Source organism: Caretta caretta, chromosome 22, assembly GCF_965140235.1.
Source record: "Caretta caretta isolate rCarCar2 chromosome 22, rCarCar1.hap1, whole genome shotgun sequence".
Taxonomy (NCBI): domain Eukaryota; kingdom Metazoa; phylum Chordata; order Testudines; family Cheloniidae; genus Caretta; species Caretta caretta.
Genome location: NC_134227.1, coordinates 23,884,989 through 23,911,595, shown reverse-complemented (window position 1 = coordinate 23,911,595; position 26,607 = coordinate 23,884,989). Strand labels below are relative to the sequence as shown.

The 26,607-nt window shown below is 43.7% G+C and overlaps 2 protein-coding genes across 9 annotated transcripts; one reads left to right on the top strand and one right to left on the bottom strand.

The window, feature by feature from the left end:
* Positions 1 to 97: 97 nt before the first annotated feature.
* On the top strand, positions 98 to 23,064 carry SLC37A4 (solute carrier family 37 member 4). 7 transcript variants are annotated; one of them, XM_048827707.2, is made up of 11 exons: positions 98 to 471; positions 4,245 to 4,755; positions 6,745 to 6,977; positions 8,911 to 9,154; positions 10,645 to 10,803; positions 11,597 to 11,682; positions 15,652 to 15,765; positions 17,097 to 17,162; positions 18,346 to 18,484; positions 19,939 to 20,120; positions 22,086 to 23,064. In XM_048827707.2, exons 2-10 carry the CDS (start codon positions 4,608 to 4,610, stop codon positions 20,103 to 20,105), a joined length of 1,356 nt encoding a protein of 451 aa, XP_048683664.2. In that variant the 5' UTR covers positions 98 to 471; positions 4,245 to 4,607; the 3' UTR covers positions 20,106 to 20,120; positions 22,086 to 23,064. The 7 variants fall into 7 exon arrangements, with proteins under 7 accessions (XP_048683664.2, XP_048683662.2, XP_048683656.2 ...); XM_048827705.2 differs by lacking the exon at positions 22,086 to 23,064 and adding an exon at positions 21,272 to 21,471; XM_048827699.2 differs by lacking the exon at positions 22,086 to 23,064 and having other exon boundaries at positions 19,939 to 21,471.
* On the bottom strand, positions 21,899 to 26,574 carry TRAPPC4 (trafficking protein particle complex subunit 4). 2 transcript variants are annotated; one of them, XM_048827712.2, is made up of 5 exons: positions 26,287 to 26,574; positions 25,579 to 25,753; positions 25,228 to 25,331; positions 23,182 to 23,308; positions 21,899 to 22,398 (listed from the first exon to the last, which is right to left on the bottom strand). In XM_048827712.2, the coding sequence occupies exons 1-5, from the start codon at positions 26,528 to 26,530 to the stop codon at positions 22,320 to 22,322; spliced, it is 729 nt and encodes a 242-aa protein (XP_048683669.1). In that variant the 5' UTR covers positions 26,531 to 26,574; the 3' UTR covers positions 21,899 to 22,319. The 2 variants fall into 2 exon arrangements, with proteins under 2 accessions (XP_048683669.1, XP_048683670.1); XM_048827713.2 differs by having other exon boundaries at positions 26,356 to 26,570.
* Positions 26,575 to 26,607: the final 33 nt, after the last annotated feature.

The following is a 26,607-nucleotide window of genomic DNA, read 5'->3' as shown; positions in this document are numbered from 1 at the left end:
CCTCGTCCTCCCCCGGCTTCTCCACCCAGGGCAGGGATCAGCCCTTCGCGGCGGCGCGGAACTCCAGGGGCGGGACGGGTCTTCGCGCAAAGCGTGTCCCAGAGCGCGCCCTGACCCGACAAACTGCAGCGGGCGGGCCCGAGCCCGGCTGCCGCGCTGGGGCCTCCCTCTTCCTTCCCCGGCGCGGGGCGGGTCCCTGCGGCTGCGCTCGGCAAAGGCGGCGGCCCTGTGAGGATCCTGCAGAGGGACGGGCGGGAAGAGGCAGCGGCTACGCGCCGCGGGCCTGAAGCGGCCCCCGGCGGCGATTCGACGAATGGGAAGGTGTGGGCGTCCCCTGGAGCCCTATTGCCGGTTATGATTGGCAGAACCGGTGACGTACAGGGTTCCTGCCCAATAGAAGACAGCGGTGTGTGGCTGGCGGGACGAGGTGGGACTTCCGGGCGGAAGCGGCCAAGCGAAGGGGTCTAAGAGGTACTGTGTGGGGGTTCAGGCCCCGAGTTCTTCCTCGTGCTTCTCACCTCAGGGGCTCTGCCAGACAGCCCTTGGCTGTAATGTGTTGACTCCCCCTGCTGGGGTGCTGCGCTCCCGACAACAGACACGTTCTCCGATCGGCCCCCCTGAACTCCCAGTCATGTACCCCCCCCCGACAGGCCCCCAGCCTTGTGGCCTCTCGCAGACATTTACACTGACTGGCCCCCTTCAGGCTCATAACCTCCATGTGCCCCCCAGCCATATAAACACCTCTCCCCCATGGGCCCCCCAGCCACATAACCTCACTCCAGACAGATCCCCGTGGACACCACAGCCATGTAATCCCCCTTCCCACAGACACACACCAAGGCCCCCTCCCTTCAGGCACACAGCCCCTCCCTCCCCCCGCCATGTAACCCCTTCCCTCATGGACCTCTCAACCGCGTAATCCCTCCACAGTCCCCCAGCCATCATACCGCCCCATGGACGTCCTACCCATGTAACCCACAGTACAGACACATACCGACCAACTCCCTCAGACATATAACCCCACACCTACCCACCCCTCAGACATACACAGACTGCCTTCCTGGGGCTGGCATGTAAGCCCCTGCCCCTACAAGTCCCCCTCCCCAATTAAAGCCAGTAGCCCTTGGCCCATGTTGCCCTTCTCCTGAGCTCAGCAGGAGTGTTATTGCTTTTTGACATTTTGATTGGTATCCATTTCCTGGGTGAGATTTCACCTCAAGGATGAGCAGCTGAAGAGACTTCTATATTTAGTTCATGCCCCCTTCCAACCCCAGTCCCTTATCTGTATCGGTGCAGCTCCAGTTACAGTGGTTCAAGCTGCCCTGAACCCACCATTCATCTACTCCTCCTTTGGGCTCTAAGCTAACTCAGTGCTTGCTCTGAACCTCACACTTTCCATACTCAGGTAGGGAAATGCTCGTGTTACCATCGATAAGAGTAATGTCTCTGTTAGAGTAAATTCCTGGTGTCAGGAACTTGTGTCTTTTTAAAGTGCCTGGTACACTTTCTGATGTTGTATATGTAATGATATCAGACTTGGGCATCATAACATGTTGTATCCTGTCTTAGTTAAACAGGATGTCTTAATGTTTTAAATACTATGGATGGATTGTTAAAAGGATTGGGTGAGTTAATGAACCATTATAGGGATCCCCTTCTTCAAGGAAACATTTGTTCACAAGAGCGGTCTGGAAGGAACCTCCCCCAATCCTCATTCCTATTTGTATGGCATTGAAGAGGTCATTGGGTGTGTTGTGGGGTTGCTCAACTTCTTTGGAAGCATCAGGTTTGGCTGCTGCTGGAGGCGAGATAGTGGAGATGAAAGAGGAAGACTTTTAGACTTTTTAGGGTATGGACTGTTTCTTTCTGAAGTGCCTAGCATGATTAGGCCCTGGTCATAGTTAGGCCTCTAGGTGCTATTGTAATACAAATAGTAACATGGGCCGATAGCCTTAGCTGTTGATATGATTCATTGTACATTGTATCAGTGTGGTAGCTTTGAGTACTGCTCATTTTTTGTGAATCAAACCATATCACATGCACCATGTAGCCCTACATACTTTTTGCTGATGGCTGTTACATACTTAATAATGCCTAGAAACCACAATGATAGGAAAAGTGCATAGCTAGAGAGAATTGAGTGGCTCTTCTTTTCCGTGTGTGGGCTGATTTTGAAGCAGGCACGGTTGTCAAGCTGTAATTATAGATGTAATGAAATGCAGTTTTAAATGTCTAATTGAAAAACACAGCAAAGCCCATCAAAAGAGCCAGATGTTTGTAAAACTGTCTGAAAATTTGAGGGAGTCTTCCCTTGCTGGGTTCTTACATTTTGAATCAGGTTTCTAGTTTTAGTTTAAAACCAAGTAAACCCTAATGAGGAAAATATGTGAGAAGTGTTTTTAAATATACACAAAATGTTCCTCATTCCTCATGTTTGAAGAGGGGACTGCTGCTCCTTACAGACTTTCCATGCTCGCTGGGAGCTTATCTGTGGAAGTGCCAGTCTTCAGACAAGACCAACTTTTTAATCTAATTCAAAGGAGAACAATTTTTTTAAAAATGATTAAAAGCCTATGTACGTGCATGTGCACGTGTGTGTGTGTGTGTATCTATCTTCTGCACTTTCGCCGTATCCCATTAGTTGGGGTCAGTGGCACTTATTCTTTGTCTCCAAGGGTTTCCGTCAAGTGCATCTTCCAGTCTGACACAGACCTTTGTCACGTCCTCCTTCAGTATCTTGAACCACCTTTTACTGGGTTTTAGCTGTATGCATCTAGAACGTGGTAGCCTTTGCCCATTTTCCGCAGCCATCAAGCAAGGTGGTTGCACGTTGCTGCCGGGGATGCTCTAGCACTGTACTGATGTACTCTTGAAGACGAAGACCCACAGAACATATATAATTGGCCCAACTTTTACAAACTGGCTGGCCAGGCCTGACGTTCTTGGTATGAAATCAGACCTTTTCTTCTCCTAGGAGGCCCACCTTTCTCATCTCCACTTGCAGTTAAGAACACTTTTGCCAAGAGAAGGTAAGTCGTAGGAGTTCAACAGTCAGAGACAATGCCAACTTTTGAATATAACTCAAAGGAGAACAGTTTTAAAAACCTGATTAAAAGCCGTGTGTGTGTGTAAAAAAACAAAATACTCATAATTTGCCTAAAAATAAACACTGGAAACCCCATAAATGAATGAATTGTTGTTGTTTGTTGTTTTTGTTATTATTTTACTATATGTTTGGTACCGACTTGGTGGTCTGTACTGTACAGTACATAAATTGAGATATTGCCCCTTTCAAAGGAATTTATATTCTCAGCACTATGTTTATAAAGTACTTTGAAGATGAGTAACTCCATATGAATGTTAAAAATTATTTTTCATAGTTCATAAGATTTTCTTTCTATGCTGCTGCTCAGGTATTATCCCCACACTGTCAGGGCATCTTTTCTTTTTGGTTTCTTTTGAAGTATTGATTGCTCTCAAAATGCAGAATGAGCTTGAATGCAGTTTCCTTGTTCAAAAAGAGTGCAATTGCTTATGGGCTGAAGACTTGCAGAAGAACTCCATGCTTGACTACTTTTCATTGTTTTGCACATCCCTTTGCACTCTGATTTTCTGCATTCATTATTTCTCAAGCCTCATTATGTAGTCGTAGGCAATTAGTGACCCAATTATCCTTCTGTTTCTACTAATGAGTCCTTATTCAAAATTTAATCTTAGTGTAATTCTGTTGACTTCAGTGGTTTTACACTTGGGATAAATGTTGTCCAGTTCTTTGCTTTTTGTCTTGAATCAAGTCTTCTGTCCTGTTGCATCTGTCTCTCTTTTGCACTCCCTTCCCCAAAGTTTTTTCAGTTTCTTTGCTTTTCCAGATACAAGAATATGTTGCTCAGCTCTAGTTGCAGCACTTTCCTGGAGTCTTCCACAGATCTAGCTCTGTAATACTGAACCAGCTAAAAGAGCAGAGAAGGTCACAGCTGTATAATACCTGTGGAGTCACTGAAAAGGAAATCAGAAACTAAATGCAGACTGCCTGTTGAAGCTGTAGGACTCTAATCCACCCTGTCTTTTCCTTGTAGTGAATCTAGTTTAAGATTGTTTCTGGGAAAGGGATTGATTGTTTTCAGTTTGTCCTGTTTGAGTTCAGAGGTCAGAGGAGAGTTACTGAGCAAGGCTCCTCTAATCTTTCCACTTTGCGTACAGTACAGCTTATCACAAGCTAACTTTACTTTTTTCTTTTTCTGTAGGTTGATGGTTTTGTCCTATATGACAAGTTCCGTAAGTTAATCATTCTCTAGAAAGCAGCTGTAAACAAAACTGAGAAGAAAAGAGAACATCAACAAAGCTGTAGCTCTGCAAAAATATCCCAGGATGTGAATTCTGAAGAGAGTCCAGCTTCCAGTTCAGACACCCTGTTAGTTGCTGTTTTTCTTTTCCTCATTCAAAACTGCTGTTTTGTTCCAACTTTTTGTTCCAACAGCAATTGCTATTTTTTTAAAATCTTTTATTACAGCTATTCACTACAGCTGTGAGCTGAATTTTTTTGAAGCAGGACAAATCCTCCTATCAACAGGATTTTTCTTTCTTGGAGATATTACTTTGATTGTACCATGGTGGATAAGGGTTACAGTTACTACCGAACAGTGATATTCACTGCCATGTTTGTTGGCTACACACTGTACTATTTCAATAGAAAAACATTTTCATTTGTAATGCCCTCAATCATGGAAGAAATAGAATTGGACAAAGATGACTTGGGTAAGAACTTTCTTTGTGATAGAGTTTGTGCATGTTTTCTCTTGGTATATATCTGGTTATGTTGTGTTACCAGAATCTATACATTAAATGTGTTTTCTATCCATCTGAAGAAGTGGAGTGAGAAATCACATACTGTAGAATTTTGATTAATTTCTCCCTAAAAACTCCATCTTTAAACTCTAGGGCCAAATCTGTATATCTTTATTCATGCAAATGCCTATAGTGCTACTGACTTCAATAAGACTGTTCAGGTGAGTAAGGCAAGTTGAATTTGGTCTATATGTTGTAGTCAAAAAATTTGAAATGGTAGTACATGCTTTGTGTGCCTGAGTTATGATATCTAAAAAGGACACTGCCCAGTTAAAAATCCATATAATTTTTAAAAAGATTTCCTTCCTTGGTTACGCCACTTACATTATTTAAATTAAAGAGAAGTTTTAAAATTAACAGTTGCCATTGGAGCTGTTTCATTTGTTGCATTTTTACTCAGCTTGGTCATTCAAACTAATTAATTTCACTTTGTGTGTAGTTTAATTTCCCTTTGTAAATCTGAGGCACTAAGAAAATGCTACAGTGTTTGTTTAAAAAACGAACACATACAAACCTTGTTTTTGTAGGAATTTTTACAAATCCAAAGGGAGACTTCTGTTGAGTTTGAATTTTTTTTAGTAGGGTGTTTTCTTTTGGTTTGGGTTTTTTTAAACAGAATCTATATTTTGGCCCTAATTGACATGAAAGTGTCCCCTTTAATTGTTCAGAATGTTCATTTCAAAAAGTCACTTCTTAATCAACAAGAGTTGCAGAAATAGAAAATGGAAGAGGCCTATGAAGTCATTTTGTCTATTTCTCTGATATTGTAGACTTGATCTCACATGTTGGAAGCTTTTGTTATGTCAAAATAGTCTCAGAACCAAGCAACACCTACAATTCAAAGCAATCTCTCTTTGATTCATTAAGCTGGATGGACTCTTTCAAAAAATGAGTAGTGAAAAAAACACACTAACCCCAGTTACAGCTTAATGAAACAAATGTAGAGCCCTTGTTGAAATATGATCAGGGATGCCATTTGTGTTTGGGGTAAAGAAGACTGTAGCTTGAGAGAGATTTGCTAGGCAAAATGTCTCAAACATGGTCTTGTTTGAAAAATTCAGTTGTTTCCTCTCGTTTTGGTAAACCTTTAATGCCTAAAAAACCTTTAAATCTGTTCAGTTCAATAGTTTGGCACTTTATTGTGTCCTTCATGTGTCAGTGCTGGGCATGGAAAGTAAGATTAAGCTGAGGATCTGTTATGCTGATTATCAGAATTTATTGACCTAAGGTGAATATTTGAGACAAAATGTTAGCAGTGCAGGTTGATCTAAATGGGAGTTCAATTAATAAGCACGCAGTCATACGTGGATTAACCCCTGGTGCGGAATAAAACTGTCAGAAGGACAACCAGTGTGGAATAGCTATTCCACGCTAGCTGTTCCGGACTTTTTCCCCATGTAGACAGGTCCTTAGTCCTGTAAACTGGCACATTTGCCTAAAAAGATTGGGAAACACTTTCTTTGGAGATGCCTGTTGGTAGCACTAATGCCTCCTCTTTTATATATCCTTCTTTGTGCTCAATGCTTTATTGTTTACAGACAGCACGGGATGGTTGGGTCTTTAGTTTAGTGAAACTATAAACCTACAGTCTCCACAACTATGGTAGAGTTAAAGAAGTCTCAATGTGCTTTGAAGAGAAAAAAAAAATACTGCTTTCCATAGTCTTATGTATATCTCAGTTCAGGTACTAATAATATTAAAGTCTGTATCCTGCTTACAGGAATACTTTTCTGGAAACCAACCAAATAGAACGCTCTTGTCATTCTAATAGCTAGTGGAACTGATTTGTGCCTGAATGACAACTCCTTTGAATGTGCTCCAGTAGGAACCTGGCTGAATTAACCATCTTATTACAAAATGTGTTACTAGAGTATGCCTTTGGTTTCTAACTTATTGCAGGTCTCATCACTAGCAGCCAGTCTGCAGCCTATGCTATCAGTAAATTTATCAGTGGAGTCCTCTCTGATCAAATGAGTGCCCGCTGGCTCTTCTCATCTGGCCTTCTACTGGTGGGCATAGTCAATGTTGTCTTTTCTTGGAGCTCTACAGTTACAGTCTTTTCAGGACTGTGGTTCCTGAATGGGCTGGCTCAAGGACTGGGGTGGCCACCGTGTGGGAAGGTACTGCGCAAAGTAAGTATACTTTGAAAAACTTTTTTTTTTTCTTTTTGGCAGGGGTGCAGTCCCAGATTTGAACACCAAGAGTAGTGCTTAATTAGTGCCAGGGCTAGGCTTGGCAGTTCATATCCCCAGCACTTCTGAGCTTGTTGCGTCAGTTATGAAAGTAAAATATTGCTTGAACCCTGGCATCTCTTTCATTACAAATTAAGCGCTGAGCAGGAGACACTGAATAGAGCATGATACAGGAATGATTGCTTTGTGTGAAGTTCGTAGCAACACTTGTCCTAACTTCTTCCAGAATAGGTACTGTATGGAGAACACTGCAGGGGTCCTTGTGCTGGGACCATAGGTGAATTCACAGTTGTTCCAACTCCTAGCAGGAAGTGAAGTATCGGTATGGCTCCAGGCGTGCTGTCTGTGGGAGAACACTCCTAGCTGTTCTATCCCCTGCCCTTCTTGGAATAAGAGTCTCATATGCCTCCTGCTGCTTAGTTAAGCCAAGAATACTCAAGTTGGAGAGTTATTTACTCCATTCGTTTGTTTTAAGCACGAAGCTTTGGTTGTTGATTATAGTTTAATTTGTTAAATTTCCCTAGCCGCAGAATTTGTAATCATGAAAAACCCCAGTTGCTGGATTCCAGCCCCTGAGTTGTGAAGACAGAGGCACCATAGCCTCTTTGCTCTAGTAGTTGTCCACTGCAGAGAGAAGGAATAAGTAAAGTTTGGTTTGACCTGGCGGTGGGCTCATGAGTTATAAATCACAAGCCAGATCATGTTGCATTTCAGGATATTTTGGGAGAATGATAGGTACCCCTTCTGCCCCTAAGAGAAAAAAAATCCAGTCTGCCTATACAGAATATCAAGTGACATACAGAATACTGTGAGCAGGGCCCCTGCTGAATGGTGTGTTTGTTTAGACAGCCACAAAAGGATAATTTAGCAGTGTGAAGAAATAAAGCTTGATGTTATGAAGCTAAGGGCTGGTAACTGTGGTTCCCTGTAGAAATGTTCAAATGACTTAGTCTAAGGCAGGGACAAAGAAGGCACTGCCATGGAGAAGGTCACGCCCTTCCTTCCATACTAACATTAGTAGGAACCTCCCTCTAAACCAGTAGTCCTATTTCTGTCTCTGTGCAAGACTAGTCCTGGCAATGGGATATGTAAAAATGAGGACAGGTGCATGTGAGAGATGGAGGACTGAACAACTAATCACCTGGATACGAGGCTTCTCTCTCTCTCTCTCTCTCTCCATGAAGCCTTCTTGCTTCCTCTGCTCTATACTGTGGGCAATGAATGGAGCTGGGAGGAAAATGCCTTTCACATAGGACTGTTTCTACTCAGAGGGGAAATATCACTGAAAATGAAGACAAAATACCAAGTAACACTTCCAGAAGATTGTCAACGAAGTATTTGAATTAGATGGGACCTGCTCCTACTCCCTTTGGCATTAATGGAAGTTGTACCATTGACTCCATTAGAAGTAGGACTGAGTCACAGCAATCATTCTGTCAGCAAGGGCCCAATTTGTGCTGAGCTCCCACAACATCCACTGCAGTAAGGATCAGGGTCCTAAAGTTACAAGCTGAAATGCTTTGTTTATCCCCTTACTTGGTACAAAGCAGGCAGACCTTTGATGACAGCATCATAAATCAGTTAGAGAACTTCCTGTACCTCCATTTCCTCCTCTGTAAATGGGAATAATATTGACCTACTTCACAAGGTAGGGGTCTGTGAGGCGTACATCATTAATGTTTGCAAAAAGCTCTGAGTTTCTTGGATGGAAGGGGATAGAAGAGTAAAATATTTTTCTATCTAGTTTTATAAACCTCTGTCTGCTAGGATCTGATCTGGCCACCAAGGGACTTAATTACAGGTTTTTGGAGCTGAGTCTAATTCCCACTCCATGGCACTTTGCTCACACTCTCTTTCTTTCCCTGTTGCACAGTGGTTTGAGCCTTCCCAGTTTGGGACGTGGTGGGCAATTCTCTCCACCAGCATGAATCTGGCTGGTGGCTTGGGCCCTATTGTTGCTGCTCTGATGGCTCTGAGCTACGACTGGCGCACAACTCTGTCCGTCTCCGGCTTCATCTGCGTGGTTGCCTCCTTTGTTTGTCTTGTCCTGATTAAAAATGAGCCCTCAGACGTTGGGCTACCAAACATTGGACCAGGAACCATGAAAGGGAAAAAAGGTGAGCATTAGACTCCTCATCTTACAATTAAGGCATGCAGGCAGCAGGAGGAGCAAGAGGAGATGGGACATGTTCTACCAAAATTTGATAGTCTGAGTGTCCCTCCGGTTCCTTGGTGCTGGAACAAGCCCTTCCCATTTCCTGAACTTGGTGCTTATCAGCATTTAACTCCAGATCTGCTTGCAGTCGTATGCTGTGAGAACACCTGAGGTATCCTGGTTAAGGAATACGTTTTGTGTGTCATGTGTGTCTCGCAGTGTGAAAGTATTGGTGCCCTCGATTGTGCAAAGGACAGTCATCTAATGGAGTCTCGTAGGGCAGGGAAAGATCCTAACCCGCTTTCACATCTACTCCCAGCTATGCCACTGACTCTGTGGGACCCTCAGCAAGTTGCTTCAGCTCTATGTGCAATAGTCTCCCCATCTATAAAATGTTTATGTTAATATTCTTCTATTTCCCTTGGGGTCTTAAATTATTTATGTCATGATCTGAGATCCTCCATGCCAGAGAGGGGCAAAGTAGAGCCTTGTGCGGGACTATTTTTAATCTTGCTCCCAACCACTCCTGCTATTATGGCAGCAGGTCCTGTGGGATCCACGGGATCCCAATCCCGCTGCAGGGCTCCACTAATCCCGCGCAGGGCTGTAGTGTAAAGCATTATTATTTGTTTCTTACTGAGCAGCAGAGAGAAGAGCTGCCTTTGGCATGTCTCCAATAAACAGAGAATTCTGCCTCCTGTTTTGTTGAACCCTAGTTTGAGTGGACTCTGCTCAACATTTGGTGTCCTGAACTAGGACATCTAGTTAATAAATGTTGGGTCATGTCCAGTGAATTGAACCTTCTCTTGAGAGCAAAAGGGCTGGAGGGTTGTTGTGACACAGGGACTGTCACTGGATTTAAAAGCCTACAAAAACCGTATTTAAAGTAGTGACTTCTGTTTCACCCTGTAAATCTTTTGCTGCTGGAATTGGCATTTGATAATTGTCATGGGAACATAATTGCTACCACAATGTATTTTTGGGATATGAGTGTTAGCAGACATAACTGTCGGGTTCATGTAAGAACTGAGCAGCTAGCTTAAATGCAATGTCCTTTGTGGGATGTACACAGCTTCTTTCACGGACTAGTGAAGAGGACTAGAAACAAAATCTGGAAGAGCAGACAGTATGTTCTCCAACATCTTCTGTCGGAAGTGTTCACTGGGAACCATAAGAGAGCAGAGTTATGGGGAGTAAAATGTAGCTTATTGATGTCTGCTTTTTAATTAAGTGGGATAAATACCATGGACAGGTTTCTTTGTACACAGCAAATGGGTGGTAGCAATGGCCGATCATTGCTAGTTCTACATTTAGAAAAGCCTTACTGTTACAAGGCTGCTCCCACTGCACACAGAATCTGCTCACAGATCATCCTACCCCCCAGCTGGGTTGATTGTGTCCTATTGCTGTGTCCAAGCGGTGTAATGGTGTTTCTACTAATTCTCCTTTCAGGCTCATCCAGAGATGACAGCACCCTGGCAGAGCTGCTACTCTCGCCGTACCTGTGGGTACTCTCAACTGGCTACCTGGTTGTCTTCGGAGTGAAGACATGCTGTACAGATTGGGGTCAGCTCTTCCTGATTCAGGAGAGAGGACAGTCTGCTCTTGTGGGTAAGACACAACAGACTCATTTTAAAGCTTAAGGCTGAGATTTTCAAAGGTGCCTTAAGGAGCAAGGTGTCCAGTTCCCATTTTAATGGGATCTGAGTGCCTTTGAAAATACCAGTCCAGATTATTCGGGTTACTGAATGGCACAGGGGAATGATCAAGAAATACATGCACTTCCTCATTAGGTCACAAGTTTAAATTCAGCCCAGGCTTGTAGTAACCAATAGTGCTCATCGGTGGCTATTTGATGGCATATATGAAATGAGTTTGTGTATCTGACCGGTTCCTAATGACCAGGTGTCCATGGCCAAGAAACCCCCAGTACAAAGGGCACAAATTGGCTCCTTTGTAGAGACTCCAGGGACTGACTAAGTCATGGTGATTGAACAGTCTTCTTACCTCACCCCAACGGATCCTCATAGATCAATGTGGGGGCACACTGGCAGGGAGACAATGTGTGGGAGAAGTCTGCCATGCTGCTGCCTGGTTTGCACCTGCTCTGTGGACAGAGAATTTCAGTCTCCTGGGCTGTTGGGGTGGCACTACCCACCAGCTCTTAATTCAAACACTATTTAACTAAAAACAACAAAAAATATAAGATGCTCTGAGAAGAACTGGGGAAACTGAGAGACAACGCAAAGTGTAAGCATTTTAGGGCTAGTTACTCCATTCTCCCTGATACTGCCTTTATATTGAACTGATCCCTGTGCACAAACATAAACTGTTAATAAGAAATTGTTTTGGTGTTTCCTCCCTGGACCTGATTGCCTAACCACCCCCTTATCCTATGTTCTAGGCAGTTCTTACATGAGTGCCTTAGAAATCGGGGGCCTGGTAGGAAGCATTGCAGCTGGGTACCTTTCTGACAGAGCAGTAGAACGGGTAAGCAGCCTGGAACGTTGTCCACTCCATTATTCTCAGTAGGAAAGCTGGTAGATCTCAGTGCAATAACTGGAATGTCTGGTAACTCTGAACTTGGAAGTACCAGGGGTGAGAGAACTGCAAAGGTGAGAGGTTGTTGTGCTGAGGATGTAAAATGCAACCTTCCTGGGTTGCCAAGGGATGCTGATGCAGATTCACTGACACTTTAAAATTAGTTTATTTTTTCTTTCTAAACACTTCAGAAAATACAAAATCTTTTCTTTCTAACAGCTGGGATTTTTCAACAGACTGATGGAAGTTAAGTGCCTATCTCATTTAGGCTTCTTTGAAAATCCCATTTCACATGCTTTGTGCCCAGTGGTGGGGGTGGGGGTAGGGAGTATGGGCCCACCCCATACCAGAGGTGATCATTTTCAAAATTACTTTCTGTTCCCTGCCTCCCCCAAACTTCTGATGTTTCTCTAAAACCATATCTGATCTGCTGTGGTTTTGCAAAATCCAAACCAGGGTCTGCCCCATACAAAGAGTTGGGGTAGGTGGACATAGGTCCAGTCCATTAAAATGTTTGATAATTTCCAAATCAACTAGTCAACAAGCATATGGAAACTTGGCCTGATGGGTGTCATCAGAGGCCTAGGACTGCTATGCTGGAGTCAGGTACTAGTGAAGGTAATCTGGGATTTACTGCTGTCAGTAGTGGCACCATCTAGCATTCACTTGGTGTAGGGGAGGCATAACATATATTGTGTTGTGGCAAAGCTCCTGCTGGGGCCCTTTTCTAAATAATGGAAATAATAAACATTACCTTAAAGCAGAGCAGGACAAAAATGGGTCTAAACTGTGAAAGTCACTAGCTGAGACTTTCCAGTGTCACCTTGGTCTTGTGTGATTAGTAGACACTTCTGCAAAGAGATAAAGCTACTTATGAGAAATACATTAATTCACATGATAATACAGAGACCAATATACAGTAATCTAGAGCTCATTGGTTTCATTCACAGAGTTTTGTACAACCCCACTTCCCCAGTTCACTTCTTTTGGGTATGCACCTCTTCACTTTTGCTCTCAGATTCTCATTCAAACAAACCGCAGAACACAAAGTGAAACCTCACCTGAAATTGTTAGAACAAACAAGCAGTTTCCACCCAAAATAGTAGTTCACCTGACTCAAAACTCAGCTAGGGTAGTCAAAGGCTTGCAGGTCTGGATTGAGTTTTTTAATTAAATTGAAAACCAGGTGAATTTTGCCTGGTTTTGTTACAAGTTTATCACAGCCCTATAATTAAATCATGCCTCTGGTGTCCATAAGAGAGAAGCTTTGAGGAGATTTATATAGGTCACTCAAGCCAAATTAGATTATATCATCTTGTAATGTTACCATTTTATTCCTGGGGGAATTCAATTCATCTGTCTCGCATAATTTTTAATTTTCCCGCCTAAAGAACATTTTGCCCAAAGAGGTGCTGCAGTTCCACCTTTTGCCCATCAGAGGCCGCTGTGGCGCCAGAAGAGCCTGCTGCGTTCTAGCGCCACAAAAGCCCCTGATGGGCAAAAGGCAAAACTGCAGCACTTCTGAGGTCAAATGTATTTTACGCAGGAAAATACAAAAGTCTATGCCCAGTGCGGTTGAATTCCCCCAGGAGTACAGATCATCACAACATGCTGCCCGCGGAGCCAGGTTAGGACAGAGTGGGGCACACAGGGCTGCTGTGGGGTCACAGTCAGTTTCAGAATGGCTAGTGGTGGGGACAGGTGGAGCATGGGCTCAAGAGCTAGTGGGGTGACAGCGTTGAGCCTGGGGATGGGGGAGTGGGGCTGTAGAGACCATGGGGATGGGGGAGTGGGGCTGTAGAGACCATGGGGATGGGGGACAGGGCAGATGTGCCTGACTGAATGGGAGAGGCTTGGGGTCAGCCAGGGTCTGCATGGGGGAGGCTTCCCAACACCCTAACAATCCCATCCCCCCATCCATCCTCAACACCCTCCAGGTTCACTCCCAGGCTCCTTCCCTCTCCCTCAGCTCTTCTGTTACCCCTGACTCCGCCAAGCCTTTGCACTGCTTCTGACAGATGCAGGAAATACAGTTGTGTACTGTAATTTAAAAGAATTACACAAAGTTCTGTACTAATATGCCTAGTAAGGAATCTATTTGTCAAAAAAAATTATCAGAATCTTTTTTTGCTCTGTATTGTTACAGACATACTTGCTGACAGATGTTTTGAAATAAATTCCAAAATAATTGTAACTGGCATGATTATATTGTGTTATTTTGACAAATAAAATATGCAGAATTTTCAAATATTGTGTGCAGAATTTTTAACTTTTTGGTACAGAATTTAAAAAAAAAATGGAGCAGAATTCCCCCAGGAGAACTATTTGCAGCATTGGACTGCAAAACACAAGGCCATAAAAGCTTATTAATTATACAGATAGCAAGTATCCACAGGTTGTAAAGCAGTAAAAACGGGGTTATGTGATTCATTGTGTGGATTCAGGGATGGGAGGTAAAATTACAGGTTGTTATAAATCCTGTATATTTACAGCCACATTCCCTGACCTCCACCCATGTACAGAAAAGTCAAGATGAGAGAAATTCACTCCAGTTCTGTAACGATGGGCACTACCTGTGTCGCCCATCAAGTTTCCAAGGGAGATCTCCAGCTGATGAGATTACAGATATGGTTGATAGAGTAACTGGGTGGTATAATATACCTAGACTTCTGAAGGCAGTTGACTTTGTGCTTCACAATATTCTGATTTAAAAATAAACTTAGCACTATCCAAAATTAATGTAGCCAATATTAAATGGATTAAAAACTGGTGACCTGATAAATTGTACATGGGGAATCATCATGCAATGAAGTTGCTTCCCACAGATTCTATTCTTGGCCGAGTTTTATTGAATTTCTATCAAAGATCTGAAAAAATATATAAAATCATAGCTGGAAAAAATGTGCAGATGACACCAAGAATTGGTGGAGTGGCAAATAATGATAAATACAGGCTAGATTGCTTGATGATGTGGGCTCATTTGAAAAACATGCTAAATGTAGGGTCACATAACAAAGAATGTAGGTTACCCAAGATGGGGGACCATATCCTGGAAAACGGTGATGACACTGAAAAAAAATTTGTGGTCATGGTAGATAACCAACTGAACATGAGCTCCCACCTTACTGCTGTAACTAAGAGGCTAATGTGTAATCCTTGGATGTGTAAGCAGGGAAATCACAAGTAAAAGTTAGGGAGTGGTTACTTTACCTCTGAATGTGGCATTAGTGTGACCATTACCATTATAACTGGGAATTGGTCCTGCTTCGAGCAGGGGGTTGGACTAGATGACCTTCAGGGGTCCCTTCCAACCCTGATATTCTATGATTCATTACTGGATTACTTTGTCCATTTCTGGTGTCCACACTTCAAAAAGGGTGTTGAAAAATTGGAAAGGATTTAGAAAAGTGCTACAAGAATTATTAGAGATCTGGAAAACATGCCTGAGTGAGAAATTTAAGAAGCTCAATCTATTTAGTTTATCCAAAAGAATGTTAAAAGGTGGCTTGATCATGGTCTACAAGTACTGTTACCTAAGTTGGGGAGATTTCTGATAGAAGAAGGCTCTTTTAATCTAACAGAAAAAAGCATAATGAAATAGAGTGGTTGGGAGCTGAAGCTAGACAAATCAACTAAAAGTAAGGTCAGAGAGGATAATTAACCACTGGTACAGTTGACCTTGGAACATGATGGATTGTACATCATTTGGAGTCTTTTGGAAAGACATCAGTCTTGATTTATAGATATACTCTATCTCAAACAGAAGTTATGAGCCTGAAGCAGAAATTACTGGGTGATGTTATGTTATGCAGGTTATCTAGTCCCTTTTGGCCCTAACTTCTGTGAATCAGTTGGCATTAGTAACTCACATTTTCTGTGTGCGTTCTCTCTCTCTCTCTGTTCCAATATGTATTACAGGTGGGTCTGTCAAGTTATGGGAATCCTCGGCATGTGCTCCTGCTTTCCATGATGGCGGGAATGTCTGCTTCAATGTACCTTTTCCGGGTCACAGTCACAAGTGACTCTCCTAAGGTAACCCATGCACAAGGAGTTTGTTCTCATGCAGCATGTGGTGTGACAGAAGCATTCATCAGCTTCATTTAGATGGTGGTGAATGTTCTTGCACTCAGGCACTGACTAGCACAGGTTACAGGACGGGATTCCTGTGTTGTGGCATTGGAAGTTCTGCATAAAAATGGTAGAAGTTTGATGCCATGTTATTTTTTTATTTGAGTACTTACAGTATGCTCAGTGCTGCTCAAATAAAGGAAGAACCAAACCCACCTGAAGGAGTTCTATCTATCAGCAAAGCGTGCTTAAACTCTAATAATTACTTCTGGGACTCTGTTGAAACCTGTAGCTCTTCCTCTGACTTCATAATCCTTTTTGTAAATGACTGTACAAAATTCCAGGGCATCCTCTTTGACAGATTTATAAAATGGATTGTAGTATAGCTTTCTGGAGCCCTGTTTCAGAACCACCATGTCTGGTCTGGAAGTTAGGGGTTTTATCTGCAGCTGAGAAATTTTAAAGCAGCATTGACAGCCTGAAATCTAGTCAGTTTCACTAACTAGACTAAAAATAGCTTCAGGGTCCTAGGCTTGCCCCAGAGTCCTTACCCAATTTGGGCGATTTTATTTTCACAATTAGTTTTTTTTTCCCTTCTCCCTTCTGCTGTGTGAAACTCCCACAGATGAGGAGAGACTGCTTCCAGTGCAGAGTCAAACTGATTATATATAGTGCTGCCAAATGTCCAAAGTAAACAAACTGAAATAGAGAAAATGTCTCCTCTGCTCTCTTTCAGTTATCTGATGTGTTTTGTGTAATAGTGTAACAAGGCGGCAGGGATAAGGGCTCTTCTGCTGAGCCCACCCTGTTGACAGGAATTAGAACCTTGCAAAAAACTGCTGAGTACGTACTGCTGCTTGTTAGCTCCAATAGGATATAAGGGAGGTGGAACCAGCTGTCAGGAGAAAGGGAATTGGGGTCTGAGACAGAGCTGTCTCTGCAGGGAAACTATAGGAACAGTCATGACAGGGAGAAAGTTCAGTTTGAGGTTTATGTTATGGTGGTGGTTCAACTTCCAATAAAGTCAAACCCCAAAGAGGTGATAAGTTTGAACTCTGACTCTGCAGGGCGGTGTGGGAACTCCACCTGTTTCGGTAGCTAAAGCGTTATCGGGCAGAAGAGTGTTTAAGCTGATGGTATCCCTTTTAATGGTGAGGATTTTGTTAGCAGCAAGTTTGGCAGTTCTCTGCACTAACTCCTGATATTTGTGTGTTCTGTCTCTCTTTCCCTGGTGGTTGCCAAACAAATGGAATTTCACTTCTACCCTTTTTAATGTTTCCTCACTTCTTCCTCAGGAAAACGACTTCTGGATTGTAGCCTTGCATCCTCTCGCTGCCCTCACAGGCTTAACAGAACAGGAGGTTTCTGCCTTGTCTTTCTCTCTCCCCTTCTGCCTGTTTCTACTTTTACTGACTCTTTCCTACTCTGAAAGGTTGGTTAGTTCAACAGGATTTATAACCAGGGCATTATGAAGAGTGCTGTAAGTTTTCTGAAAGAAGCTTCATAATTTCATATTACTAAACTAACAATCTAATAAAACCAGTACTAAAACACTGATAGGTTCTGGGGATGTTTACTCTTTAGATGAGATAATCAGTCTGGAGAACTATTAATAGAAGTCTTATGGCTAAGGCACAGGACTTGGGATTCCAGACCTGGCTTCTATTCCTGCCTCTGCCATTTACTTCCTGTTTGACTTTAGGCAAGTCACTTCCCGTCCTCCTTTTTGCCTCAGTTTCCCAAACAGTAAGATGGAGATAACACTTTATGCCCAATAGGGATGTTGACGCTTAATTCATTAATAGTTATACAGCATTTTGCAATCCCCAGATGGAAAGCGTTAAGATGGGCAAAGAATTATAAACCCTTTATGGGCCTGAGATTGGTGCCATTGTTCACATACTTTTCAATATCAATTTTTGTTAGCATAAATTCCAACCTTGGAGTCCATGTTCAGGCAGACTACCTTGTAATATAACATTGCAGGATTTTCAGCTGACAAAATAATGGGAATGCCTCAAAACAGGTATAAATGCACTGACCAACATGTGTCTGAAACTATAATGCCCTTTAACCAAGACTCTTCAGAATGATTTTTTAAAAGATTACTATGCAGTAAACACCTTCTCTGTGTCATTTCACTGTAACCTAAAGCTCATTAAATAGAACTTTAAGAAAACACAGCAACTACGTCTTCCTATTTAGGGAGTTTCATATTGAGACCTGGCTATGTGACAGTTCAGATGGTTATTCAGAACCAGAGAGAAAAACAAAGTTCTTGCTTGGAAGCGGATAATGTGCTGGCCAATGCAGTCAGGGATGCATTCGATTATAAACCATCTTAAAAACATGTGGCAGAGCAGACTCTGTTTCACATGGTTAGACTTTTTATATCCACTGGCCAGGGAAGCAGTGTCAGCCGGAACAACATTTAGTTTGAAATATATTGTAGACAGGGCCTTACACACTTAGCCAATGTCTAACCAATAGCAGGGGTCAAATTTAGGGATCCCATTTCTGATTACTCTTTGCTTGTGTTGATAGCTGTGGATACTGATTCTAGGAGCCATCTTTGGGTTTTCTTCTTATGGACCAATTGCATTGTTTGGAGTGATAGCAAATGAGAGCGCACCTTCCAACCTGTGTGGCACCTCCCATGCTATTGTTGCACTAATGGCCAATGGTGAGTGATACACCCTCCCCCTCACACAAACCTCAGAACCTTTATTCTGTAGCAGCAAGAAGCCCCAGTTCCTGATGATCTTAGTCTGGCAAGATGAGATTTCAAATTGGTTCTACAAAAAGAAAAGGAGGACTTGTGGCACCTTAGAGACTAACAAATTTATTTATGATTAATTGCTACTTAGTGATATGAAAGGTTGTGTCTCAAGCAGCACAGCTGAGAGAATGGGAAGCGAATGGCTGTGCAACTGAATCTGTTTATTCAACAAATTAAGTGGGTCTCTGAAAACCTAAGACTGTCACTGAGGAACTTCCCTAATCTCATGCTTGATTCTCAAAATGTTTCATTCTGCAGCCCACCATGTAGGGCTCTGTGGGCCATGTTGAAGACTGCAGTCCATACAAAACCTTTGGAGAGTTCAGATATCCATATTCTTAACGGTTTGGATTTAGAGATGGATAAGATGGACAAATGTGAAGTGCATCTTTTGTGTTGGGCCTTCTGGGACCCTGGTCCTCATACGTCACCTTTAAAGACTTCTTTTAAAAAGTCCTTGACACTGAAACCTGGGCCTTTACCAGTCCAGTGAAGATTTAAAGATAAAAGTCCAGAGTGCAGAGGGTTAACTTATTAGGGACACAGTCCATGCACATTGATATTCCCTTTAAGATCTTTCTTGTCTTAAAAAAACCCCCAAACAAACAAAAGAAACCCCAAAGTCAGTAATCCAGGAGTTACCACCAACATTCTGAGATCTGGACCAGGCCTGAATCCCTATAACATCTGGGTCACAATGAGAGAAGGTCCAGTTGAAGTTTGGATCCAGACTTCCCCAAAACACAGCAGTGTTTAACTCTGCAGTTTTGGATCAAACGTATTTCTGGTCACAAGTGAAAACGCTGCACTGTTTAGTTGTCTGTCCCTCTTATTCATATATATACAAATTTTGGTAAGTTTTGCCTGAGCAGAAAGTCTGTAGCAGGTAAGGGCTCATGTGTATATCAGCTGCTTGCGCCATGACAAGCTATGACTCGTTCCTTGCTTTCATAATAAACATTTGTAAATAAAGATAATTGCAACCACAACATTTGTATCTTCTCTGATAGCTGAAGATGAATAATTTGCTCCCCTGAGTTTTCTGGCAGTGCAAATCTCCAGTTTGGAGGAAAGCGTGGCCATAGCCCATTCACTGAGGAACCCTGAAGGAGTGACCCCAAGAAAAGAGTTTGGAGCTACTGAGTGACTAGCTCGGTTTCCCCAGGCAGGGCAGAATTGCTCTCTACTGCATGTCACAGTGCTTTGTCCACTGTTTTAAATATCTCAAGCTATCTGGCTTGAAGCATTTTTATAAATGCAGGGACCAGCACAAAGAACAGTGTCAGTAGGAGAAACTGTAAAGTTCTGCTGCTATTAGGGACTCTAACTCTGCTCTCTTCTCCCCATTATCCTTGCAGTTGGTGGTTTCCTGGCTGGATTGCCTTTCAGTACTATAGCCAAGCACTACAGTTGGGCCACAGCCTTCTGGGTAGCTGAAATAACATGTGTCATCAGCACCATAGCCTTTTTCTTATTACGGAACATCCGCACCAAGATGGGTCGGGTACCCAAGAAGATTGACTAAAGATGAGCAGCAAAGGTACTAAGGATGCTCCAGATGCTATCTAAGGATGGCAAGTGACTACTCGCTGGCCTGGTACTGAGTTTCCTATCAATGCAGCCTAGATCAGAATATTTATCAAAACTTCATTTTATTTTAATCATATTCCTGTTTAGAAAGGCACAAGATCTTCAGTAGCTGTTACGTTTTAATGCCTACAGAATTTTTGGTCACTGTTATAGTTTACATCTCATGACCTCACTTTACCTCTTACTTAAAGTACTGTTAGTGAACTGAGCAGAGACTTCGCAGTCTTGCTTGCTAAACTAGAAGTACTGCAGAAGACCCGTATCTCGTACCTGCCTAGCCTTCTTGCTGCTGGCCTCAGATGTAGTGTTGCTCTCAATTCACCCTCATTGCTTACAGAAATATTAGAGTTAGCCAGCACTGAGCCTTCTTTCATTTACCTCCCTTGCTGTTGTCGGTGCAGCTGTGACCCAGCTTACTCTGTCATGAGTTACCTTCTGTGTCTCCCTCCCCAGAAGCAGCGACCACTTTCTTATTACTAAAGAAAAACGCTGGTCGCCCAGCTATTGTCAGAGACTGAACAGTTACTGGTCCACATATTACTACAGATCCCTGCCATTGCAGCAAAACAGCTCCCTTTTCAGTAACAGCAAATGAGTAAAGTTCTTGGAACTCCATTCAAGAGATGGAAGCACTGTACAACAGTTACTTTTTGCTGTTAAATTAGTCACCATGGCTAGCCTCAGAGTATTAGTGAATTGCAAAACAGATGGTTAACACTGAATAGAATAGTATTTCCTGGAGTACCAAGGAAATTGGTTCAAGAGTGTAAGCAGTAACAGCATTAGACACATACACACCTTGTATAGCTCCTCTCTTTCTGCATTATCTAGAAAAGTCTTTAAGAGATTTTTATCATTAGGTTGGAATGATTATTTCTGTAAGTAACATAATCAAGGATATTGTCAGGTGAAAGCATAAATTTCTAATGTCTCCAGTTCCAGTGAACTCAACCAGCTACAGCATTTTTAGGTTAAACTACAACATAGGGTCTGCTTACTATTACGAATGCTTGTTAGCAGGAGCATTGCCCCTTGGTAGTATGTTAGTATGTCATATGTTAAGACTTTTCTTATCAGGATTCTTGTTTGTGTTCTCTGCAGGGTTTTAGTTATTTAGAATGCCTGTAGGTAAGCAAGAAGCTCCGTGGCCACCACCGTAAAGCTACCTTGACATAACAGATTGCTCTGCCAGTCCTAACAAAATGGCTAACTATCGTACAGAAGTAAACTACCTTTGATACTTAAGCATGAGTATTAAGAAATACTGTTTACCAACTGTGAAATAAAAATGTAGCACTGCACTGGCAGCATGAGACTTCTTGTGCAAAGGGACCAAGAAAAAAGGGGAAGCTCTTGCCCAGAGGCCAGTCCTAGATACAGGACATTCCTCTTTCTACAGTGAGCAGCCTTAGTCAGAAGCAGTCATTTTATGTTGCCCTTCCTGCTGCTATTCCTCAGAACAGCTGTGCAGACACCAAGGAACTTATTTTTTCAGTTTATTCCTTATTCATTTCACCCACCTCCCCTGCTTGAAATCCATTATTCCCGTTTACACCGAGGTAAGCTGAAGTGTTGCCTTCCAATGGGGTTCTGGGCACAGTAAAGGGCATCTCAAGCTAGAATGGTTTCAGATGGTAAAACAGAACACCAGAGTGATAATAACCAGGCTGCATTTTTACCCTAGTTCAGACTAGCTCTAGCAGAAGCAAATGTATCTAGTCCAAGAAATAATCTATCCACACTTTAAGGGAATGTTTATTACTTGTACATCCAAAGTAACCATTTGTCTGAGCCATAAATTAAAGCTGCAGAGAAAAACTAATATATATATATATATACACACTTAAGAGTGAGAAAGGGGAGTATAACTGAGGTTTTACCATCATGTTGTGTCTTATCTTCCTCTGTGTTACAGTGACAGCATTAGAGCTGCAATCATAGCTTCAGCCACATATGCCCATTCTTAGCTATAATAATATTCACTGTTAGGCAAAGGTGGATTCCACAACCATGGAATAAAGCAGCATTTCTGGAGATGACAAAAGCAATTTGGGACCTCATGACCTCCTCTCTCGCTGCTGTAGCCAGAGACAGGATTCTGGAAAAGCTATCTCGTGAGGAGAGGCTCACTATTGACACTGGAAAAGTCCTATGATCCTGGTCCAAATGGTCCAGCTTTTTCTGCTACCTCCAAAGCAAGTTTCAAGTTCTGATCGAACAGCTCACACCTGAAATATTCACAGAAATACAGGCATGAGGATCAGAAGAGGGTGACAAAAATCTCCATCTACAACCCAAAACATATTGGTGTTTTTAATCGGAGAACTGTTAGCTCCAAGACAGCCCCAGACCTGCACTAGCTTCTCTTTCATTCCAGACTCTGCTAATGGCAACTTTTTTAATCAAAAGACTGATTAACAAAGCAGCTTGAGTTCAGCTTTCCTATTTGACATGCCAAAACCATTTCAAAAACAAAGCTCAATTGCCACTTTGACAGGGGTTAAAAGTGCAATAGGGGCCCTGCCAAGAGAGAGCATGTCACGTTGTTCAACTGGAACTCCAGAGGAAGTTTCCTCCAGCCTTTTCTAGAGAACAGGATTCAGACTGGTGTCCTTGGAAGACCTTCTCCAAGAACTTGACAGCGCTGAACCTCCTTATGGAATTTAGTTTAATCATGCAAAAAGTTAGATTTTTGATTGTGCCTTAAACAAAACTAGTGTATGCGTCTAAGTAGTCAGGTGTACTACCAGAGCTCCCATCAGCAGCCCCGGTCAAAAGAGAACCCAACAATCTTAGGTTTATTTTTAGTAGATGGACTCTGGGAACGGGCGCTAAAAACATGGGGTCGGCTTCCAATTCTGTCACTGACCAAATAAACTCAGACAGTAAAATCACATGTCTTCTCTTCTTCAAAGGGGGTTGTATTAATGGTTGTACGGTGCTCTCAAAGTGGAGAGCTGAGGAAGCGCTAAGTATCTTGTTATTCTACACATCGTCTGCCTACTCCCTACCTGATTGGCATCTCCAGTGAGTAGAAAGGATTTTTCAGAGCAAAGTCAGAATAAATCTCATAGATCTTGCGCAGAAGGGACTCTATCCCAGCTTGCCGTGGATCAGCGAGCACCACAAATTTGATCCCTGGAGCCATAATGAAAGAAGCATTAGCATTGACTACATGCAAGCTGCAAAGGTAATAATACTATGAAATACATTCCCAAATATAATTGAAAAGGCCTCATTTACAGGAAGGACGGGAGAGCAGCTGACACCATCTGAAGAATATTTAAAACTTGCCTTGTTTTGTTTAAGATATATAGAGAAAGATTAATGATTGAGTAGTGTATTTTAGCAAGCTAACATTCAGGATGTGATTTTACTTTCAGGTGCACAGAGCATATTTTGTAACATTGCTAATGTGGCTATACACTTGAGCACCTCTAGGGGAATCCTACATTTCAAGCACAGGCTGGGTTTTATTTGCAATTCCTCAGCTAGATTCCAGACTTTTAAAGACATGTTGGCCAATTGAGGCAAGACAAGACGAGCTAATTTCCCTTTCTGTAAAGGGGATAATTCCTGGGTGGTGAGTAAGAAGTTGAGGGTTAATTCATATTTGTGAGGTACTTTGTCAGTTTCTCTGCATAGAGGCCCATCAGCTCTTTGTAAATCCTTTTGTATACTTCTGGTGCTCTCTAACTGGATATTGAAATAATCATCTTTTGCCTTTTCTAGTGCCTTTCATCTTAAAATGGCAATCTAATTCAGAGAAATACCATATGAATAAAGATCAAGCACAAAAGCAGTACTTTTGCAGCAATATACAAGTCTAATAAATATTCCCAAGGGCATTCTGTGCCAAAAAAATTAAAAATTCTGTGCACAATATTTTGAAATTAATAAATAATGAAATAAATGCAGAGGCTCCAGAGTGGCAGTGAGGAGCACCCTGCAGCCTCCCCACCCTGGGGACATGGACTCAGTGGTGAGCCTGCACCGGACGCTAACACAGCACAAAGCCTGGGCCTGCCCCAGAAATACCCTAGAGCTCTGCCCCCCTGTGCCAGGCACACAAAGTGTGGGGCAGGCAGGCTCAAACAGCCAGGATCCAAGTGTGGAGGGACTCACTGCAGGGGGATCCAAGTGTGGGATGAGAGGATTCTGTGTGGGTCAATCTGGGTGCAGACAGCCCAGTGGGAGGTCTAGGTGTGGGGGGATCTGGATGCACAGAGGCTCATTGGAGCGGGGGGAGGGATTTCCCAGATGTAGGGGCAATGGGAGTCTGCAGGGGCTTCCAGGTGAATATGGTTGGGGCTCAGTGGAGGGGTCTGGGTGCAGGGGGAGTGGAGTTTGGAGGGGGTCTGGAGGCAGCTAATTGGGGGTCACTGGCATGGGGATTGGATGTGGGGGCTTAGGGTGGTGCAGGGGGGTGGGGCTTGTCAGGGTAGGGGGTCTGAGTTCAGGGAACTCAGTGCGGGGTGGTCTGGGTGCAGGGGGCTCCAGATTCAGGGGCTGATGTTCAATGGGGTGTGGTTTGGATATGGAGGACTAGGGGGGTTCTCAGTGTATGGGGCAAGGCTTGGTGGGGGTGTCTAGCTATGGGAGGTCCAGATGCACAGGGGTTGGTTGGATGGGGGAGCAGCTTCCTGTACAGTGACCCCTCAGCTGAGGAGTTATGGGGGCAGGAAGCAGGGGAGGATGCTGAGCATCCTGCAGCTGGGGGAGATTTCTGGGCGTGGGTCTGACAGCCCCAGCCACTCCTTGCAGGGGAAGAGGAAGTCCTGTCTTCTCCAGCCCAGCCAGGACTAGCAGCTGATCCCGGCTCAGGGTAGGAGCCACTGGCTGGGGTGTCCCCAGCCCAGTGGTGATTTCCTCTCCGCTGGCTGTCCCGAAGTCATTTTTCTTCAGGGAAGCAAAGAAATCTGCAGGTGGCATTAATTCTGCGCATCCACAGAATCCCTGCAGCAGTAAATAAAGCAGTTTGTACTTGTCTTTTCAGAGTGAGGGAGAAACAGCCCCAAAACTGAACTAACAGGGATAACATGAGCAGTAAGTCTTACCTGTTAGGGTCTGAAAACAGTGTAGTTTAAATGTGTCTGTTTCTAACATCTCAATACCGGAACTCCCCAGCTCAGGAGACAACTGGGACCCAATTGCAAACAACCTTCACAAACAAAGGGAAATTACTTAAGTCTAACACAAAAGATTCCTCTTCAAGTTACTAGAGATATGATAGTGTATATCCACCCTCCATTTGTCTTTGTGAAGTGTACCTTCTTCGAGGCAAGGAATGTGTCTTCCTCTGGGTTTGGCCAGTGCCTCACAGATGGTGGGCATTACTACACTAATTATCATCATTAGTGCCATGGTAGCCAGGGCACAGAGAGCTAGACTTTCCAGTGCAAACTCACGAGTGGAACATGGAGGCCAGCATGAGCTTCTCATTGGAGGAGAGGCGAGGCCGGCCAAAACGGATGGACACGGGATAGTTGGTAGGATTGCCAAGGTACTCCAGTACCTCCTTCCCGTCAGCAGTGTATTTCCCATTCACATCAATGCCATTGATGGAAAGCACAGCATGTCCAACTGAAAGAAGCAAAGGGAAAAGTCAGAGCTGAGGCCCATTTGCTTTCAAATGAGCGTTGGAACTAGGAACTCCAATAGCTGACCTGACCACTGGCCTCCCTAGACGTGTCTTTAGGAGGAATGTATGGTTTAGCACAGCCACTGTTAAAGCGTAAATGCTCTGATGACACTACTGCCCACCCAGCAAGCACAGCCACGGTGCCCCAGTATCTCCCAGGAGCACAAGCACTTCGACACCTCTCCAAAAAGAGGACAGGAGGACTTGTGGCACCTTACAGACTAATACATTTATTTGAGTCTAAGCTTTCGTGGCCAGTACCAGCGCCCCAGCCCCCTGACAGGCATCGTCCTCCCCCTCCGGCACCCCAATCCCTCCAGTGCCCCCATCATAGAATCATAGACTATCAGGGGTGGAAGGGACCTCAGGAGGTCATCTAGCCCAACCCCCTGCTCAGGCGGTACCGGCCCCACAACCGCCCCAGGGGGCGCTACTAGCCCCCTAACGGCCGTAGCACCCCTCCAGCGGCCGGTACCGGTTCCACAGGCCTCGCTGGATCCCCAGTGTTTCCCAGCCTCCCTGGCGCCTCCAGTCGGACGCCCACCGCGGATGCTGTCCCGCTGCCCGAACGCCACCACCACGCGCTCGTCGTGCAGCTTAAGCACCAGGTCCAACGGGAAGCTGAAAGTTTTCTCAGTCTCGGAGCGCGGCGCGTAGTGATCCAGCTGGTAGATGAGGCCTCCGGCCTTGTTCACAACGTACACGCTGAAGATGGCCATGTCGGCTCCCGTCAGCTTAGGGCACTTTGGGAGATGTAGTTCTACGAGCGGCGATACGTGCCAGCGCAGTGCATTGT

Coding starts and splice junctions, on each gene's coding strand:
- SLC37A4 (XM_048827707.2), top strand. CDS start 4,608: ATGGTGGATAAGGGTTACAGTTACTACCGAACAGTGATATTCACTGCC. Junction 15,766..17,096: donor TCACAAGTGACTCTCCTAAG/GTAACCCATGCA, acceptor CTTCTTCCTCAG/GAAAACGACTTCTGGATTGT. Junction 17,163..18,345: donor CAGGCTTAACAGAACAGGAG/GTTTCTGCCTTG, acceptor TTGTGTTGATAG/CTGTGGATACTGATTCTAGG.
- TRAPPC4 (XM_048827712.2), bottom strand. CDS start 26,530: ATGGCCATCTTCAGCGTGTACGTTGTGAACAAGGCCGGAGGCCTCATC. Junction 23,309..25,227: donor CTGTTTTCAGACCCTAACAG/GTAAGACTTACT, acceptor TTATGGCTCCAG/GGATCAAATTTGTGGTGCTC. Junction 22,399..23,181: donor TCACTGGAGATGCCAATCAG/GTAGGGAGTAGG, acceptor TGAATATTTCAG/GTGTGAGCTGTTCGATCAGA.